At 42.0% G+C, this 21,418-nt stretch overlaps 1 protein-coding gene across 1 annotated transcript in view; it reads right to left on the bottom strand.

The window, feature by feature from the left end:
* Nucleotides 1–24: 24 nt before the first annotated feature.
* LOC133524119 (arf-GAP with coiled-coil, ANK repeat and PH domain-containing protein 2) overlaps nucleotides 25–21,418 on the bottom strand; it is a 33,325-nt gene continuing 11,931 nt past the window's right edge. Inside the window, exons 6-20 of the mRNA XM_061859970.1 lie at nucleotides 19,850–19,945; nucleotides 19,018–19,271; nucleotides 16,526–16,642; nucleotides 15,666–15,833; nucleotides 14,672–14,778; nucleotides 14,256–14,344; nucleotides 14,020–14,114; nucleotides 13,505–13,657; nucleotides 11,935–12,005; nucleotides 10,285–10,428; nucleotides 9,042–9,199; nucleotides 7,064–7,177; nucleotides 6,619–6,725; nucleotides 6,043–6,191; nucleotides 25–5,819 (exon numbers count right to left, since the gene is read on the bottom strand). Of these exons, the coding sequence (XP_061715954.1) occupies nucleotides 5,800–5,819; nucleotides 6,043–6,191; nucleotides 6,619–6,725; nucleotides 7,064–7,177; nucleotides 9,042–9,199; nucleotides 10,285–10,428; nucleotides 11,935–12,005; nucleotides 13,505–13,657; nucleotides 14,020–14,114; nucleotides 14,256–14,344; nucleotides 14,672–14,778; nucleotides 15,666–15,833; nucleotides 16,526–16,642; nucleotides 19,018–19,271; nucleotides 19,850–19,945 (1,842 nt within the window). The 3' untranslated portion in view covers nucleotides 25–5,799. The remainder of the gene's footprint in view (nucleotides 5,820–6,042; nucleotides 6,192–6,618; nucleotides 6,726–7,063; nucleotides 7,178–9,041; nucleotides 9,200–10,284; nucleotides 10,429–11,934; nucleotides 12,006–13,504; nucleotides 13,658–14,019; nucleotides 14,115–14,255; nucleotides 14,345–14,671; nucleotides 14,779–15,665; nucleotides 15,834–16,525; nucleotides 16,643–19,017; nucleotides 19,272–19,849; nucleotides 19,946–21,418) is intronic.

The raw sequence follows: 21,418 nt of genomic DNA, 5'->3' as shown, positions 1-21,418 counted from the left end.
GCAATTTTATTTAAACACCTAAAATATTTAATTGAATTATTTATTTTCAAATACAACTTAGTACAATAAATACATCAACGTTACAACAATCTTCAATATTGTGGCATACAAAAGCGATCCTTCATAATAGGTACTGTTCCTATTCTTTACCAGGCCAGTCACGTCAATTTTCAGTTAAAAAAATGCCTTAATATTTAAATTAAAGGTTTTTGGAATGCATTAGATCATAATTTTGCTAAGCACATATTTATTTAGAATCGAAATGGAAACTGATTTATATTGAATTATAAATTAATGTGGCCTCAGTAGTAAGCACCTACCTATTTTATTAAACAATCAAGCAAACAGAACACTACATTACGATACAAGTGCGAAAAATAGGAAATGGCAACGAGTGGGGATAAATTAAAAAACTACCGAATTGCCTATTCGCACATGTATATAACATTTTACAGTACATATGGCCCTTTAAATTTTCGACATCGTTACGTAATGCATTAATTATCGCACAAGTGTGGTAAAGTAGCGCGAAATGTACTGTAAGTTATTCTCCATATTATTTAAGACTAAAATACACAAATTTGTCACTAACAACAAACAGACAATTTATTATGGGTTAGAAGTATTATAGACCTCCTACTCTTTAATATAGGTACTTATAATAAGATTACAACATGAATCTAAGGACACATTCACACATGGATGACTACCGTATGCGGTTGCCATATCAGTGTACAGTCAACCAATTTGATTCCTAGGCCACTATAGAACCATGCCATAATGACTTTTACGACAATGCTTATTGAGTGATGCGAGTCAAGTATCTAGTAGTTAAAGCGACAAGGTTCTTTCTATAGTGGCCTAGGATTCAAATTGATTGACTGTACATATGCAACAGTACGTCCAAGATTAAAATCGATAGAGTAAATTCATCAAAACATTCATATTGGAATAGTATAGGAATTGAAGTTGATTATGTTATAACCAAGAACGATTTTAGTAAAATATTGGCAAGCAGGAATTTGTAAACAAATATATTAACAAGATTTTAACGTATATAAATGTGTAGATTGTGTATAAATCTTGGCAAGTGTTATTTACAAGATTTATGTAAATAGGATTGTAAAAAAATATAAAAATAAACCTCACTTAAATATAAATTGAGATTCAATTAACTAAATGTGCCACACATATAGTTTGACAGAAATGCTTTAGGAATGATTTGGTTTTTCAAATAATAACCAATCAACAAGGAATGATTATGACGTTAACAGTAAACGAATCACATAACACCATCCATTGCCGCGTTAATAAATATGTTTCAATATAATAGTAGTTTATGTGACTGGAATAGAATGAAAGTCATTTAAAATACGCGTGTGGGTTTATGAAACGAACGAAGCGAGTTTCATTATAGGATCACACGTGTGTTTTAATGCCTAATTATGTACAGCTGTATAAACTGATTTAATACATACATGTTATAACCTCTCTACGATGTGGTCAGGAACCGCATGTTACGACCGTCATTGCCGCATTTGATCAAACACTGAATTAAACGTCAACTCGACTGATACCTGATTGAAATGAAATCAAATTCTTTTGTTTTTCAGGAAAGTTTAAATTTGAATGGCATTATTGAATAATATTACTTATATTACGCAATAATATTATCTTTATGCTGGCCGTAATTTGCGGTTTTTCCACGCTTCATAGAAGTTTTATGATATGTATAGATAAAGCAATTAATGAGCCCGGCTAACAAAAGTAAATAATTTGGTTTGTCATGCAGAAAATACGTGGGCTTAAAAGTGTGACACGATTCAGATATGTAGTTATGTATTACAAAAAAAACTTCCATTAATCAATACACGATTTACATCCCAAAATAACCAACATTCGAAATCTTTGGTTTACTGAATCAATACATCGCCAAGCCAAACATTATTATATTAACTATGGCCCTTTATTATATACTTATCAATTATGCTATAGTATTTATAGCGACGATTTCAATTTCTTCCAATAAGCTTATAATAAGCTATATTTTTGTAAGTACGTAGTATTTGACATACAAAAGATGCGATTCCGGCATTGTCGGCGAAATAGGGTTAACTACCCAAAGACTCACCAAAAAGTACCAGCACCTATTTTTGTAAGAAAATCGAAGTAAGTAAGATTGAAGGGGCCGACCACTGGTGAGGTGCCGATGACAGGTTAAATCTCCCATCGTACCGATAGCGGCTCCTATACTGTACTCGACAGGGTTGGCCGAACGTTACTTAGAATTGACGATATTGAAATTTAACCAGTATAAATTGAACCATAAACTGTAACCGTCCGTTACAATTTACGGTTCAATTTATAACGGATAATTCTCATTAACGTTCGGCCAACACTGATACTCGATATCGGAGCGGAAAAAGTAAAACTGAGAACATATTGATTTTACCAAATATGAAAATCAAAATCTTTTACCATTCTATAGAGTATAAGTTATTGGAAGACGTTGAAACTGACAAAGTGCATTAAATCTATAAAAAAGTGTATAATTATATGTATAAACATGTATATAGAGCCTAAACCGACTTTGTTTCCTACATTTGGTGGCACTAAATTCGTTATAACAACGCGGCAGTTACACGCCGTGATAACAGACTTATTATAGTTTATCGTGCTGTCTCGGTCTCACAATGTGATGTGACATAGTTAGACGACATACAGATCAATTCACCAAAGCTAGGATAAAATGAATTCAAATTACATAGATCATTCTATGAAAGCGGTTCTGATTAATTGATCGTTGATAGACGTTATCTCATTGCAATAAGGGTTACCGATGATCAGCTAAATGTGTCAACGATTGTAGAGGTATAGCCCCGCTCCGCCCACTATGCAACATTTTTCAAAGATAGTTTGAATCTAAGTGGTTAGATCGGGACAAGAAATGCTACTTTGTATTCTATGTTTTCTTTTTTTTTGAGAAAGGGCAAATTCCATTGAAACAGAGTATACTTTGTAATGGACATAAGGCGGCATGAGGATAAATGCATTTCAACGCCCGCACTATTGTTTTTAATTTTCTTCGTTGAATCGACCTGTGTGTCTTTTAATTGGATGGATAACACTACTCGGAGTCGCCTAGAACTAACAGTGCCTTTTATAAGGATTATCATTATAAATTCTTACGCTCGATGTGTCAGGTCCATACAATATCATAATTTTCGAATAAAATACAATATTAAATATAAAATAGCACGCTAACAAATATAGGTCGTGTATTATGCCAGGAACGTTTCTACTTGGCTTTGCCGTAGAAATTAGAATACTCTTCAACTGCCTCATACAAGTTATTTGGATGGAAACCTTATGTAAATTTCGCCCAACACAGCCAGAACATGATTTATTTATAATTTAAAAATGTCATAAGGTGTATTTGGGTAATTCCGAAAACAAAAGACACTAAAAAAGTGGCGGATGATTCCGGAAAGAGCCTCTAATTACAATAGAATACGAGTGATTTTTAAATGATTTTCCTGATTACCCAAATTTCGGAAATCACCCTAGTACACCTTACAGTCATACAGTCAATATAGTTGGCACAGCCGAAATATAGTTAGATTGTTTATAGATAAGTTACTGATTCCTATCGGACCGAGAAAAACCACTGTCAATTTGATTGTCTATATATGACATAGTCAAACTCTCTTCCTTCTCTTCAAGATCCAAACGTTTGATACGCCATCTATTTAATAACGGCTGTCAAATTTTGATATTACCAGGATTTAAGTCTCACGGGCGCGATATCAGGTCAGCAAAATCAATATTCAATTTTAAATTTAAAACATCAAGGTCATTTTTAAGGTACAAGTTGGAACTCGGTGATGTGAGGCGACTGGTTTCTTCGGACTCAGACACGAAGCCAGCGACACGATGCCAGCTACTGTTAGAATGTGTCTTCGTAAACTTAAAGAATCTTGTTTTATAGGTAACTGCATAACACGCGTGGAACAAGTTTCAATGTTTGAATAATATACGTCGCCGAGCCCGACCGCAGATCAGTAGTGCCGCTAACGTCGCGAAACACTCTGAACCAACTACATACGGCGTTGCGGTATGCGGTCGGGTCCGAAACGTCTGAAGTCTGCAGTTGTTAGCTGCGGTCGCTACACGTCGGGTTCCAAGTTGTACCTTTTAGGCTGGCAATTTTTAATCCCTTGTTAAAGCTGGTATCATCGCCACAGCGCCATCTATAATCAGCTTTTATCAGCCTTCCTGTCTATCATATTAGCGCTTATGCCAGTTGCATGCTTTAGAAGCCAGAGTTCGAGTTGCCGAGAATACAACCACTATTTCGATTTTTTTTCGATGCTACTTAATTTGAAATATCGTTATCTCATTAATAAACGGACAGCAATTGAAATGAGTGATTTACCTTATAATATGTAATATCAAATTACGATCACTACAAAAAATTCGTTAGTTTCTAGGAAACAGGAAGATACACACTAACATATAATACTTTTAACAAAATGCATTTCATATCTAATCTAAAATATCAATACTTAATACGAAACACTCAACATTTAGAAGCAATTAATGAATCTCTCAAATCTTCATTTTCATTCAGAGATTTTTGTTTAAGTAAATACCAGCTTATAAACAAAACCAATATCGTTTTGCGAAATATTCTCCGTAAAAGGTCGGTTTGTGGTATTTTCGATTTGATTTGTGTACTAGTTCGGAAATGTAAGTAGCTAAAATCCTAAACAGTTATATGATGAATTAATCACATACAGTTCGCTAGATGGAAAATTAAATCAAAATACCAAATTGGAACCAAGGAATTCGATAAAGTTATCGATATACACGGGGTATCGCAATACTCCGTTAACTTCGAGGTATGGCTAAGTACATAGGCATGCTATTTAACCTAACCAAACAATTGAAAACTTTGACATATCAATACCATTTCAAACATCGATCGTCGGAGATAGTACTTGGGTATAGTAGCAAATGTATAAATACCAAACATCAATCAATATGTAAACAGGCCCTAATGAAACGCTCATAGACGCCTTGTCAGATAGACCGAGATAAACCGTTGATTATCTCCAAAACGGAGTTAATTAGAATGGCGGTTTCTTTAAGAAAGTTACTTAATTTAAGCTCAGGAATGCACCCTTGAAATTAACGGACTTAAAAAAAAACACCGTTTATAATATTGTACATTTTTCTAGTTTTTCACCCTAGGACATGTAACTTTTATAACACCTTTTATGTGCAAATAAATTATTATGAATTGTGAAAAGAAAATGTAAGATAGAACATGACACTGAATGAAATTGTGTTCTAATAGCTGCGTATGTAAAGTACGGCTAATAAATGAATAGTTAATCGTTAGATTTGTAAGTCTTTTGTGTATCGCTCAATCTGATCTATGGAGAAAATACATAGTTTAAACCTTGCGGACGTCACCGGCTACACACGACATCGGGTACATTGCTAAAGACGTCTTACTATTGCTTGTTAAAAAAATAATCATCAAAATCAACTCATGATTGTTTATCGAGGAACAAACATATAAATGTCGAAATGAAGACCTCCTTTTTTTGAAGTCTGCTATGAAATAGTTGTGGTAGTCAAAATAATAAACGAACGTTTGTGTGAAGTACATAATCGACAAGCCGTTTGCTCTAGTCTACGGTACAGTCCAACCTTAAAACGGGCGCTGGAATCGAAGCCCGGTCCGTTCAGTCGTTACCACAGCCAACGCCGTCGCGCGGCACCACTGCTGTGTCATTCGCTAGGTTGTTCTCCTGGAAATAAACAAAATTACGGTTTACTGGAAGAAAAGGCGTTACGGCTTTTTTCGACGTATACTTGTTTTTTTTTTTTTATAGGACATTATTACACAAATTAACGAAGTCCCACAGTAAGCTCAATAACGCTCGTGATGACAACGATATATATAAACGAACTTAGACAACTATATATATAATATATAAATACTTAAATACATATGCGTCGTCAGTCACTTACCCTCGTTGTTGTTGTGTCTCGCTCTCACCAGCCGCTCCGGGTGCGAGTGAGCGAGCTGGGTATAGTCGCGGAACACCTCGTTGTACGTGTCGTCATTGGACGACATCTCGGATTCGCGCATTTCCTCGTTGAGCTTTGTTAGCCGTAACCTGTAGGACAAAAAATAAATAAGTTAATTTTTTTCTTACAATCACGTCCCCTATGTTAAATGTTATGTCTACGTCCTAAAGCTACAAGACAGCCTGCAATACAATAGGGAATATTACGCGAAACTCTGCGTAGGGGACGTCACTACCACAATTCATCACAATCTGAGGTTCTACCGCGAAACAAGTAAATCGAAATTTCGTAAACTAACCTTTTTATCACTTACATATTCGAGCGATAAAGAGGTAGATAACTAAATTTCGATTTTCGCGTTTCCTGATAGGCTCTTTGTATACAAACCGCCTTGATGCATCAATGTCATATTTTATTGTTTGTGAAAACTTGATGGTTCACGATAGGTGCTAGTGCTGCACTCTGGCGGCAGAACATTGCAGTAATACGGGAGTATTAAGTATAGTTAATACTCACAAGGTGACGATGTCAGCGTTAGCGTGGCTAACGGCGATGTCCAGCGGCGTCTGTGAGTCGTGGTCTGCTATGGACTGATCTGCGCGGTACCGCAATAAAAGGACAACCTGCAACACAATATTTAGCTATTTAGTCAGGTAAAAGAAAGCAACTAAAATGTATAGGGTGTCAATTGAAAGAGCAGTTTAGAAGAAACCATGTTGTGAAGTGATTTTGCCGTAATGTTATCACTATCAGAAATATTATTCATATATTTCATATTCATATATTTTATTGTGTCCATGTTAATTTGTACATAGGATGGAATAAACCATGAAAGCAGTTGGTTCACTAACGTCGTCCGTACATGGCGACCCTGCCTACCGGCATTATGCAAGGATGCCAATTATCAGACAATTTGGATTTGATTCAGAAAACAGTATTTTCAGTGATAAGGACATGTTACCTGAGCCGTGTGTCCGGCCTCGGTGGCCAGATGGAGCGGCGTCTTGCCGTCCTCATCTTGCGGATTCAGCTTGCTGCCGTTTAACAGCAGGAACGAACATGCCATCACGGAACCCTGTACGAAAACGAAATATTATAAATTAGTACCGTATTGTAAGTAAGACATCGAGTGAACTAATGTCTAGTGGGATAGTTTTCTATGAAATATGGACCTTTCACTCGCAGGGGTTGAGATTTGTGAGTACTCGCATAGCAGTATGAGAGGGATACATACACTGAGCACGGCGTTGTGCAGCGGGCCGCGGCGGCGCGCGGCGGGCGCGTTGACGTCGGCGCCCGCGGCCAGCGCCGCGCGCATCACCGGCACGTTGTGTGCTCGCGCCGCCCGCCACAGCACCGACTGTATAGCAGTATGAGAGGGATACATACACTGAGCACGGCGTTGTGCAGCGGGCCGCGGCGGCGCGCGGCGGGCGCGTTGACGTCGGCGCCCGCGGCCAGCGCCGCGCGCATCACCGGCACGTTGTGTGCTCGCGCCGCCCGCCACAGCACCGACTGTATAGCAGTATGAGAGGGATACATACACTGAGCACGGCGTTGTGCAGCGGGCCGCGGCGGCGCGCGGCGGGCGCGTTGACGTCGGCGCCCGCGGCCAGCGCCGCGCGCATCACCGGCACGTTGTGTGCTCGCGCCGCCCGCCACAGCACCGACTGTATAGCAGTATGAGAGGGATACATACACTGAGCACGGCGTTGTGCAGCGGGCCGCGGCGGCGCGCGGCGGGCGCGTTGACGTCGGCGCCCGCGGCCAGCGCCGCGCGCATCACCGGCACGTTGTGTGCTCGCGCCGCCCGCCACAGCACCGACTGTATAGCAGTATGAGAGGGATACATACACTGAGCACGGCGTTGTGCAGCGGGCCGCGGCGGCGCGCGGCGGGCGCGTTGACGTCGGCGCCCGCGGCCAGCGCCGCGCGCATCACCGGCACGTTGTGTGCTCGCGCCGCCCGCCACAGCACCGACTGTATAGCAGTATGAGAGGGATACATACACTGAGCACGGCGTTGTGCAGCGGGCCGCGGCGGCGCGCGGCGGGCGCGTTGACGTCGGCGCCCGCGGCCAGCGCCGCGCGCATCACCGGCACGTTGTGTGCTCGCGCCGCCCGCCACAGCACCGACTGTATAGCAGTATGAGAGGGATACATACACTGAGCACGGCGTTGTGCAGCGGGCCGCGGCGGCGCGCGGCGGGCGCGTTGACGTCGGCGCCCGCGGCCAGCGCCGCGCGCATCACCGGCACGTTGTGTGCTCGCGCCGCCCGCCACAGCACCGACTGTATAGCAGTATGAGAGGGATACATACACTGAGCACGGCGTTGTGCAGCGGGCCGCGGCGGCGCGCGGCGGGCGCGTTGACGTCGGCGCCCGCGGCCAGCGCCGCGCGCATCACCGGCACGTTGTGTGCTCGCGCCGCCCGCCACAGCACCGACTGTATAGCAGTATGAGAGGGATACATACACTGAGCACGGCGTTGTGCAGCGGGCCGCGGCGGCGCGCGGCGGGCGCGTTGACGTCGGCGCCCGCGGCCAGCGCCGCGCGCATCACCGGCACGTTGTGTGCTCGCGCCGCCCGCCACAGCACCGACTGTATAGCAGTATGAGAGGGATACATACACTGAGCACGGCGTTGTGCAGCGGGCCGCGGCGGCGCGCGGCGGGCGCGTTGACGTCGGCGCCCGCGGCCAGCGCCGCGCGCATCACCGGCACGTTGTGTGCTCGCGCCGCCCGCCACAGCACCGACTGTATAGCAGTATGAGAGGGATACATACACTGAGCACGGCGTTGTGCAGCGGGCCGCGGCGGCGCGCGGCGGGCGCGTTGACGTCGGCGCCCGCGGCCAGCGCCGCGCGCATCACCGGCACGTTGTGTGCTCGCGCCGCCCGCCACAGCACCGACTGTATAGCAGTATGAGAGGGATACATACACTGAGCACGGCGTTGTGCAGCGGGCCGCGGCGGCGCGCGGCGGGCGCGTTGACGTCGGCGCCCGCGGCCAGCGCCGCGCGCATCACCGGCACGTTGTGTGCTCGCGCCGCCCGCCACAGCACCGACTGCGCCGACAGCGACGAGATCTCCTCCGCTTCTGAAACAACCAACGTATATCACATACTCCGGCATAATGCAAGAATCTGCATCACGAGCGATCCTGCCGCATACGCAAAGCGGTGCGATGAGACGCGTGATACGCGAATTCGACGCGATGCGCCTAGCGCTCTAGCGAGGGCGCGCGCGAATCTCCCTGCCCCGCACTATCGCCCCGCGTCACCGCGTCGGTAAAATCAAACCAACTGATTACACCCGCCACGCGCCGATCGCTGACCTAGAATACCGCGTTACGCTACTAAGCATTCAAACGCGGCGTTCCACGTAACCAACCAATAACGAAGCCGAAAACTTCCGTTACGAATATATGTAGTGATTATCCCTTCGGGTGACAGATCCTCCGGTTGAACGGTAGGAGAAATGGCGCGGCCATTTTGAAAAATATGTATGTGTTACGTGGAACAGGCCGGGAGCCGGACACTGCCTTAATGGGCAGCAAACCGGGAGACGGTTCCGTCATATCAAGCCCAAGTGAGTGGCAGAGACCGTCTCCCGGCCTCTAAGCGACGCCGTATTTCGTGCCTAAAATAAAACCGTTAAAACTATGCCTTGCTTGCTCACTCTTGTAAGATGCATTTGTCAATAAACAAGGATGGTATTCCCTAACGGTCGAATTCCCGCGTAAAACAAAGTTTGTTAGAAATGGCGTGATGTCGCCGACTGTCGAGCCGCGAACATTCAAACGGAATACGCAGTGATAAAAAGTGAAATAAACTGTGTATTTTAAGGGGTAAAATAAGGGTTTAATGTGTAAATCAATGTATTGTTTCGTCATAAAGATTGTTTTTCTTCAATCAATTGTTTTATTTATTATTTATACATGAAAGTAGAAAAATGTGGTAATATGAGATTAGAACAAGTCTAGCATAATTCTAAAGTAAATTTACTTACCTCGGGAGCGTCGTATCGGAAACTGGGTGGACCAAAGAAAACATCGCTTAAAGCAAGAGCAACCTTCGCACAGCTCCGCCTCATATGGCAATCAGAAGGCAGGATCACTACTCACTTCACTAGGCCAGACTAGTCGTCAAACCACAAGCTCTTACTGTTTTCAGACTTACTTACCCAAGTCATCTTCATCCTCGCCCTCGGTAGAATCGTGGTCGGAAGGCAGGCTGAGAGTGAGATTGACCCGCCGTTCACTGGCCAATTCTGACCCAATGAGGAGTACCGGGCTGTTTTCCCCCGATCCGGACTTCGTTGAGCTCTCTGATGAAATAAATACTAATAATAAAATAGTTTCTGAACAGTAGATTACACAACAAAAGCTACCCATTGAAAATGAAAATTAAGAAAAAAGTTTAGAACGACTTGAAGATAGTAAGATTTTGTAATATGCTACTAATAACAATGATAATGTAGACTAAATCACATTTTCGTACGTTCCGCAATAACTGTAACATATAAGTACCACTTATGTCAATGCGTATCTATGTTAGCCTTTTGACCACCAAAGACGTCATATGACGCGCGCGGCTATAGCCCAATATCAACCTTCATGCGTACCGACAAGGTTCACGATTACGCGCCGCGTACGATAAGCGTGGCGTCAAAAGGTTAAAAAAATAAATGAAGTTTTAAAGATGTACCTGATAAAGATGCCTACATTTCGTAAATCTTATTGCGAAGTCATAAAGCGCATCGATATTTTGTTAAGAGAGTAATCTGTGATAATAAAGCGAATACAATCACATCTTTGTAATCGAAACAAATCTTAAACGGATCTGTTGATAGCCCGGAACTGGTTATGAATATTAGTTTTCGTATCCCCAGAGCTTCTTCTAGACACTACCGACCTTTGTCACTTCCACCGACCAAAACCAACTATCGTCAAAATTCATACTTTGTCCGAGCTCCGAGATCAATGAATGAACTGTGTCATAGCAACGATCAACTGGATTTACATCTAATGAAACCTGCTACAATTAAAAACCTCATGGCATCTAGTTTCTTTGCTCCCCTGCCTGCAGAAGATTAGCATAGGTTTAATTTTAATTTATTGATTTAAATAAGAAACAAATTACTTCTTTCTTTTCTCATAGCATGTTTTGGCGTCTGTAAAGTCTTTAATTTTGTGCTAACCTGTAATATGACTACCTTTGTATCCTGTCTGTGGAAACCTGTAATTGGCTTCCCTGATACATATTTATGTCAACCTAGTTTTAGTTTATTAAGCTGTTGGTTTTCCGAATAAAATAAAATAAAATAAAATAAAATAACAAACTTACAAACTCCACTTGCGTCGCTTCAGTTCAATTTGTCAATCAATTACCCTAATCGTCGCGCACGAAGTCTGTTGAGAAATACATTTGATGCTTGGACGCGACTAATAGGGTTTTTAACTGACAAGCTAAATAAGCCTCATTCAAACTGGCAAAACGATTTGCAACGAATGAACTCTATATGTACCAGTGGCGGCGCGTCACAAATATTCGTAGGGAACCCGGAGCTAATTTTGCTTTCCTTTTCTCCATGAACCGATCGTGAAAGTATTCAACGGGCTGAAATTGGACAAGCCGGCGGGCATCGAGTTCTTTGAATGATCCGCCACTGATATGTACATTCCGATTTTTTTTTCCAATAACTTTCTAGTGTTGTTTTCGTGCATGGGGTAAAATTATTTAATAATACTGGCAACATCTCTACTACCCAAACCGTCGGGCTGGTAGTGTGAGAAATACATTCGATTTTTTGACAAATAATTAAATAAGTTACCGCTGGTATTGCTGTTCACGTCGCTCTTTTCATCAGGTATGGTTTCGGGGACTGCCGGCGGAGCGCGGACTCTGCAAATACGATTTTGTTAATAAATAGGGTACTCTAGTATTTTATTAGTGGTTTCATTTCATCCTTTTGTATTAATAAGTCATTAGAAGTTTTTATTTCAGATATACATTTACCTTAGAAAGGCTTTGAAATTTATTTGTTCAAAATTACGCGCGGAGCTGCCATGCTGATGACGGCAATCGGTCAACAAACACAAACCAACACGGAGTTGGAGTACAAACCATTGGTGTAGATCGAGTAGATGAATTTATTCGAGCGGTTATACACCATGGGCCAATTCAATCCGACAGATTTTAAAGGTGTATTCTTGACTGCACTTGAGACTAAAATGTCATGCGAAATTTCCTGAAATCGATCTTGTTTTACAAAAAAAAAACTTGATTTATTCGTTATAATGTTTTTTTTTTTTCACCAAGGTGTAAAAATAAACCAAGTTTTGTGCAGAGAATCGCAAAAAAAAATTTTTTTTCGTCAAGAAAAAGGGCGCGCGTTCGCGGCATTGTCCAGGCGGCCCACCGTGATGTCCTACACGAACGTCAGTAATACAAATGACGAGACTACGTTAGTACAGAATACGGACCTGCGGCGGGCGCGGCGCACGGACCAGCGGCTGCGGCAGCGGCGCGGCGACGCCGAGCGCGCGGCCGCGTCCGCGTCCAGGCGGCCCGCCGTGATGTCCTACACGAACGTCAGTAATACAAATGACGAGACTACGTTAGTACAGAATACGGACCTGCGGCGGGCGCGGCGCACGGACCAGCGGCTGCGGCAGCGGCGCGGCGACGCCGAGCGCGCGGCCGCGTCCGCGTCCAGGCGGCCCGCCGTGATGTCCTACACGAACGTCAGTAATACAAATGACGAGACTACGTTAGTACAGAATACGGACCTGCGGCGGGCGCGGCGCACGGACCAGCGGCTGCGGCAGCGGCGCGGCGACGCCGAGCGCGCGGCCGCGTCCGCGTCCAGGCGGCCCGCCGTGATGTCCTACACGAACGTCAGTAATACAAATGACGAGACTACGTTAGTACAGAATACGGACCTGCGGCGGGCGCGGCGCACGGACCAGCGGCTGCGGCAGCGGCGCGGCGACGCCGAGCGCGCGGCCGCGTCCGCGTCCAGGCGGCCCGCCGTGATGTCCTACACGAACGTCAGTAATACAAATGACGAGACTACGTTAGTACAGAATACGGACCTGCGGCGGGCGCGGCGCACGGACCAGCGGCTGCGGCAGCGGCGCGGCGACGCCGAGCGCGCGGCCGCGTCCGCGTCCAGGCGGCCCGCCGTGATGTCCTACACGAACGTCAGTAATACAAATGACGAGACTACGTTAGTACAGAATACGGACCTGCGGCGGGCGCGGCGCACGGACCAGCGGCTGCGGCAGCGGCGCGGCGACGCCGAGCGCGCGGCCGCGTCCGCGTCCAGGCGGCCCGCCGTGATGTCCTACACGAACGTCAGTAATACAAATGACGAGACTACGTTAGTACAGAATACGGACCTGCGGCGGGCGCGGCGCACGGACCAGCGGCTGCGGCAGCGGCGCGGCGACGCCGAGCGCGCGGCCGCGTCCGCGTCCAGGCGGCCCGCCGTGATGTCCTTTACAAAGGACAGCGACACGTACTTCGCGCGGATCCATGCTTCGCGGACCGTGCTGTAAGGCAGTGGGGACGGTTAATGGGCTGTGGTGGAATACCAAAATGTACAGTCAGCAAAACTATTAGCTTAGATACATTTTTATATCCAGGGGTGCAAAGCTAATAAATAATTTCACTGAATGGAGCAACGGCCAACTAAACGTGAGATACAGCCCGCTGCAAAATAGACAGATAGACGTACGGAAAGCGGAAGAGGAACTCGTTTGTCACCGTTCGGGTACACAACTTTAAAGAATGTAAAGTTATAAGAAACAATTTGTGATACAAATGGTAAAAAATTACAAATACATTTGGGCTCGTTTCCAAGCCACAGTTCGCACGTTCGTTTCTAAATAATATTCATTAGGTAAGAACTCACGTTTCACATTCTGGCGTTGCTCTAGTAATAGTAGTCCCTTCTGTGTTAGCTTCATAGATTAAATTCACAATTTTGTTGCCCAGTTCTGCCATAACCTGCAACCAAAAAAATACAAACATTAATAGACAGACAGTAGATTACTTCCACTTTCCTTGGATTTCGCAACTATTATTTAATTTAAATATCAAATATTATTACAGCGAAAATTTTCATCATGTCCTTCATAAAGCACATACCTTAATGATTTCAGGTTCCCAATCATCGAGTGTAAGAGATCTTACTTTGCTGACATGTACTCCAAGAGAACGATGTATACCCGAACATTCTAGAAACAATAAAAATAACTTTATATTTATCCTCATAATAGAAGCCCTAAAACTGTCACGATTCTCACAAACTAAACAAGTTGCGTATAGTTTGTAACTATCACCAGCAATTCGCGCGTATACCCAATGTTTTCAAACAAGTTTTAACCTGTGGCATTTTTGTTTAATTAAATTTTAGAAGAAAAAAGACTAGCTATATTTTATTAAAGACTTTATTTAAATTTAATTAGCAAATAATTACCTTTACAAGGCCAAACGTTTGTAGAAGGTATATTGGGATATAAACCTTAACCGAAGAATATAAAGCTGATTATAGTATGACGTACCTATACAAAGCGTGATGCCGAGGTTGATGCTTGCCCAGCGCGGATTGGGGCCGCCGCAGTCGCAGCAGAAGTTATTGCCGGGAATATTTAGCAGTTGCTCCCATATTCTGCATAAACAAATACGACGAGTCAAAATGACAGGCAAGTTACAAATTGCCAATTTAGGTAACAAATTATCAATTTAGGTGACAAATTTTAGATTAAAGTGAATAATTGACAATTTAGGTGACTAATCGTCAATTTTGTAAAACAAGTTTTGCCTGATCAGAGCCAATGGTTTCTTTACCTGATCTTCCTCATGCAAGGAGGCATGGTTTCCTGAGAAGGTGCTTTGGGCTGAACCCTCGAGTCGTCACGACTGCGACCTTGTTGTATGGCAGACCGGATCCCGTGTTGTAAAGCTGCGGTCTAGGAAGTAAGCAACTTTTCGGAATCCGTGACTCCGTGTCAACGGTTTCTTTACCTGATCTTCCTCATGCCCGGAGGCATGGTTTCCTGAGAAGGTGCGTTGGGCTGAACCCTCGAGTCGTCACGACTGCGACCTTGTTGTATGGCAGACCGGATCCCGTGTTGTAAAGCTGCGGTCTAGGAAGTAAGCAACTTTTCGGAATCCGTGACTCCGTGTCAACGGTTTCTTTACCTGATCTTCCTCATGCCCGGAGGCATGGTTTCCTGAGAAGGTGCGTTGGGCTGAACCCTCGAGTCGTCACGACTGCGACCTTGTTGTATGGCAGACCGGATCCCGTGTTGTAAAGCTGCGGTCTAGGAAGTAAGCAACTTTTCGGAATCCGTGACTCCGTGTCAACGGTTTCTTTACCTGATCTTCCTCATGCCCGGAGGCATGGTTTCCTGAGAAGGTGCGTTGGGCTGAACCCTCGAGTCGTCACGACTGCGACCTTGTTGTATGGCAGACCGGATCCCGTGTTGTAAAGCTGCGGTCTAGGAAGTAAGCAACTTTTCGGAATCCGTGACTCCGTGTCAACGGTTTCTTTACCTGATCTTCCTCATGCCCGGAGGCATGGTTTCCTGAGAAGGTGCGTTGGGCTGAACCCTCGAGTCGTCACGACTGCGACCTTGTTGTATGGCAGACCGGATCCCGTGTTGTAAAGCTGCGATCCAGGAGGCGAGCATCTCTTCGGAATCCGCTTGTAGCATGTGACTCCTTGAATTAGAAGGGTTACAGTTAAATTACACAAAAACAACCACTAACCCGTACAAGGGCCTATGTGCAGCTCATAATAGTAAGCTGTCAACATCATTTAGAACTATTCCAGCAGGCAAAATTGTAAAATATAAAGTCTAACATCATTGTAAAAGATACCAGAAATTATATATATTCAACCATTTCTTTAGGCAAACGTAAAAAACATGTATGTTCTAAGTTTACACTTTCACTGCTAGGTCCTTATATATAGGCGAGAAATGAAATGAGAGGCAACAGAGCAGCCTTGGAGAGCCAGCTACACGGGCACTCGGAACAGCCTGTATTAAGAGGAAAGGGGACGGCCGTTTCTCCATACAAATGTAGTCTCCATTTTCCTCTCTAGATATTAACATTATGGAAAATATTTATACATAATTTGATGTATATTAACTATAGCTATGCCCCAACTTTTGACTTTTTCGATTATTGTAAATAATTTGTTCATACAAATTTTAAAATAACTCATATAATAATTAAAAATTCGAAAAAAAAAACAAACGTAAGGGCATACCTGTGGTTGATATACAACTAATTGTGTAACAATATTTTCAATAATGTATATCCAGATAGGAGAATGAGGACTACGTTTGTATGAAAAGTTGATTCCGCGCGGGTTCCCACTTTCGTTTTAAGTATGTAATAATACATACTTGGAGGGTGAAAGCACTTCGAAGCAGAACCGCCGCTCGCCGTCGAGCACCGGCTTCACCGTGCACAATCGTAGGTCCTCTTCCATCACTGTCACATTCAGCTCTCCTGTCCTTTTCCTACAAACAAATAATAAATTGTAAGGTAAGGAGTCAAATTTGCGCCTACAATATTTTGCACTATACGTGTCTCAGTAATCCTTTGTCTTCGGTGAAAATAATATAACGTATTAAATTAACAAAAATATTTGTGTACAGTTTAAAAAAAAAGGAATAAAATGCAAATTGCCAATGCAAACACCTTGAATAAGTATATGGAACATGTATCCACTTCATTTTCATTGTAAACGTGGAAATATAATAAGTAAAGCACATAGCTATAGCAACCTGAAAACGATCATTTCACAATAGGAGAAATGTAAATAAAAACAAACCCATAGTTGTACAAAGACTTGTGCTATGCTATTTAAAACTACAGCTAGAAATAAGGAGACTCTAAGTGCTCATATAAATGATGACATAATTCAACCCGTAGATAGCACCAAAATATTGGGTATTCACCTAGATGCACTATTAAACTGGAAAGACGAATTGAACAGTATTGATAACTCAATTAGTTCTGCTTGTTATGCTATTCGCAGCCTTAGGGCCGAATTGACTGTCGAACAACTTAGGATGGTGTACTTTGCTCTTGTAGAATCCAAACTCCGCTACAGTATAAAAGGTTGGGGCAACAGCTATAGATACAACATAAATCGCGCTTTCGTGGCCCAAAAAGATGCAATACGTGCTATAGCTAGGCTTCCTCCATGGGAAAGTTGTAAAGAACACTTCAAGAGTCTAAAAATACTTACTGTACCTAGTCTTTACATACTAATTCTCTTAACAGATGTTATCAAGCATCGCAATCGTTATGAAACGGAATCGGAAATGGTGTCGCGGGAAGCATCTAGGACTAAGAACTTGACATCAAAAGTAGCTCCGCGACTGGAGGTTGTAGAACACAGCGCCAGAGTTCAAGCGGTCAGATTCTTTAACAAGATGCCTACAGATTTTAAAGTTTTAAAATGTTCCGCAACATTTAGAGACAAGTTAAAATTATATTTGTTAGAGAAATGCTGTTATGACATTAGTGATTTTTAATGAATACATTTTATTGATCGTACTGACATTATAATATTTATTATTTTATTATTATTTTCAATTGATTTATGAATTTGCTTTGGCTGATTGTCGAAATGTTTTAATGTCATAATAGAATTTATTATTTGTGTTATTATTTATGTTTTGCATGCCTTTTTGTTTTTTCTTATTGGCATTCTATTGTATAGGTGTACTCACTAGGTTAATATTAATTGTATATATGTATAATGAATATTCAAACACGATGTAAATTGTTCTTGAATAAATAAACTGAAACTGAAAACTGAAACTATATAAGTGTTATAATAAGTAGCTCCAAGTTCCAAAATTCCAGCCCGCGTAGCCAACGTGCCAATCGTTAACGCTCCGTAGCGTAGCGTAGTTATCTCTCTCTGTCACTCTTCTATATTAGTGCGACAGTGACAGTTGCGTTTCGTTCGCTACGGAGCGTTAACGATTGGTATGTTGGTTACGCGGGCTGTTATTTCGAAACTTAAGCAGCCGTCTCTTCTCAGTGAGAGTGGCATCTTTACCGTAATAGATTTAAATACAATGATGCAAAAAATACAGTATTGTACATTGAATATTCGATGCTAATTCATCAGTTACACGACTATGACCAATGACCTACATTGCAAGGACTTAACCCCGGCCTTGTCCGTTGCGAAATGTTTTACCTGATTAGTTACATTTAGTACGAATCTGTGTAAATAAACACGGTAAATGGTCGATATAAAAAACAACGATTAAAACCTTAAGTCAATGCATTAAGATAGATAATCCAGTGGACGCTAGCATACTTTAGCCGCAGTAATCTTTAACCTCTTATTCATAAAACTTAGCAACATCTTACAAACCTCTGTAAAGGGGCCCACTGTTAGTCAGCTGGCCAGTTATTCGCAAAAGCTGAAAATCGCCGAACGCTGAACTGACAGGCCGATATCGTCCGGCGAACTGGTAATCTGTGGACCCCTTTAAGTTTCGTGTCTTTTTAACAAACACGAATGTCTAAATGAACGATTATGGATGGTTTGTATTAACGCCATATGTAATTTTCTTTACTTCATTACAATTCCTCTAGATCGTAAACAATACTGATGTATTAATGAAACGAAAAATGTAATTTTGTAGTAATTTTAAGATTACATATCTTGAACACATAAAACTGTTTTCACGCCAAGTTTCTATTTTCCAATTCATATTTTAATTACGAGTTACGGTCGTAAAATGCAACACGATTCAACGCGCCAATTAAATTATTAGCTTGATTTACAAGGACCGCTGTAATGCAACCATTTACGGTTACGAGTGTTACGACACTAAAATAATAATTACTTACGAAACAAACTCACCTGTAGACTAATCGGTTGTCGTATAAGTAGAACCAGCGTCTATTCCATGTCTTAAACGCGTTTGAAGTCCTTTTGAACAGATACCCCTGCATTCTGGGCAAGCTTTTCAAGCATGGGGTAGTAAGCAGTCCATCCTTGCAGTCCCCATCAGGGGGCTTGCAACTCGGTAACACGCTGTCCTTACTATTGACGATCGTATGCCGATTTTCCATCTCCTTGTCCAATATTTTAGTGTCGTTACGCATTGTTGAAACCTGCAATTGCAATTAGCGCTGAATTCAGTTGGAATAACTTTGTTTGTGGCAATAAGTGGACAATTAAAAGTATACTTTCTTCTGATTCCGTATAACACTTGGGTAATGTGACGTGTAATTAGAGTTAAGATATTTCGCAGATCATGCAGATGCGATAGCGAACGGTACTGAATGTAAGAAAATATTATACTCATTTGAAGATTAAATACACGATTTACGCGAGGATTCAATTGAATAACATGTCATTGTCATCGATATGCACATATTCTTGTGTAGCACATAAAGAAATATATTTACATTACGGATCCATTTTTTGGTTCAAAATAATGTATTTGCTATCCGTAATAGTTGGCTATACATCCTATATGGTACGTCTTTTTGTTGAAGTAAGCAGTAAAAATATATCATTAATAGTTTGATCTCGCGAAACCCTGCTACACTATAGGTATTGCACATATTCTAAATACGAATGCTGAAAAGTTCGTCAATAACAGAAAGTTCAAAATTCAAACCACAAAACCTTCCTTTCCTTTTTGCCTTCTGGAAGGCAGGAAGATGGTGTAAAAGTGTAGAAGTACCTCGTCAGCGGTAGACTTGAGGAAAGGCTCCAGATCCTCGGACAAGTCGGCGCCCTGGTGGTAGTACGTGCAGCACGCCTGCATGTACGACAGGAACTGCAACAAGACAAGGTGTATGGTCATCAAAGGCCATAAAGATATAGATATAGCGGAATACTAACGTGTTAAATGCGAAATGCTGACAAAACAGACCATAACAATAAGATTTATATAATTATAGATCGTGTCATTCACGAAGACGCGTGCCTTGACTCGTACCACCATGTTATTAAGGGTTAGTTTTGACTGATCTGCGCGTCATCGTGGATTACACGAACTGTATTAATCCATATGTGACCTTGTTAATCTGTAAAATCAACGTTTCCTACGACTGGCCTTGGCAATATCATTATAATGTGAAACAATTGATCACTGGCCATAATGTGGTATTTCGGTTAGAGCAAAATAACCAATTTTACCCTCGTAAGGCCCATTACATGCCTCGTATGCACATTGGCCCTTACGAGTTTTATGCCAATACAATTTTCATATATCAAGCAAGTTCCCCTTTGTTATTGTATTTTATTTTGTTGCCTTGATTTTTCGTATAAAGAAATCCGTCCGTAATTGTGTGAAGGTAAGGTACCACAGGTAACACTGACAGGTTTTAAGAAGATGTGTACTCTTTGTCATTCTTTCTAAAGAGATTGTTCTTTATTTACTATAAACTTTTTAGCACACGCAAATAGTTACAAACACATATTTCGCGCAAAAACATAAAACTAATTGTTTGCTTACATTATCATTAATCTATGACTCATAGTATGACAAACAAGTACGTGCAGAAGTATCGTGAGTAACTGTGAGTCCAAACATTATTTGTGTGCCTTTTATAAGCACCTACATAATATGTACGTAGGATTCATGAAGGTCGATGTGAATGGGAGAGATCCCTTATACGAATACGTTCATCTTTGAACCTAGGTCATCTTTTTTGGGTATGTATTTAACATTAAAGTGATTGTTAAGGGCGTTGTAACTAGTCAGTTAAGATAATCTTGTTGAAGTTATACTAGATAAGTTAAAATAATATCAGATGTTATCGGCAAGTCTTAAATTTAGTCTTTTATTTTAACTTCTTTAATACATAACAAGAACTAAAATAGGATACTAAAAAGTAGAATAATGCCGTCCTATAAATTAAAGAAATATAAAAGTCACATAGGTTGAAAAACGTGAAATAAAAACCTTAATGAAATATAGTCCATATCCTAGGAAATTAAAGTTTTTGATGTCCTTAGAACTTAAAAATGATACAACTGCATTTTGGTGAACTTAAACTGAGTTTTTTGTAAGTTATTTGCGAATCACATTCAAATATCAAAATCAGACGTTTGAAACTGTATATTATTTTTTAGAAGGTTTAAAAATGAAAATTATGACAAAATCAAACTAGATAAAATAATGTTAAAGAAAAGTGGGACAAAAGTTTCCCATACAAATAGAAAGAAATAAAACCTATAAAGCGATTAAAAAAAAAAGATCTCACCTAACTTAGTAAGGTTTTCCCAAATCCTTTTCAACGTGACA

The sequence above is a fragment of the Cydia pomonella genome, chromosome 13 (genome assembly GCF_033807575.1).
Source record: "Cydia pomonella isolate Wapato2018A chromosome 13, ilCydPomo1, whole genome shotgun sequence".
NCBI lineage: Eukaryota > Metazoa > Arthropoda > Insecta > Lepidoptera > Tortricidae > Cydia > Cydia pomonella.
This window is presented reverse-complemented; position numbering and strand designations above follow the sequence as displayed.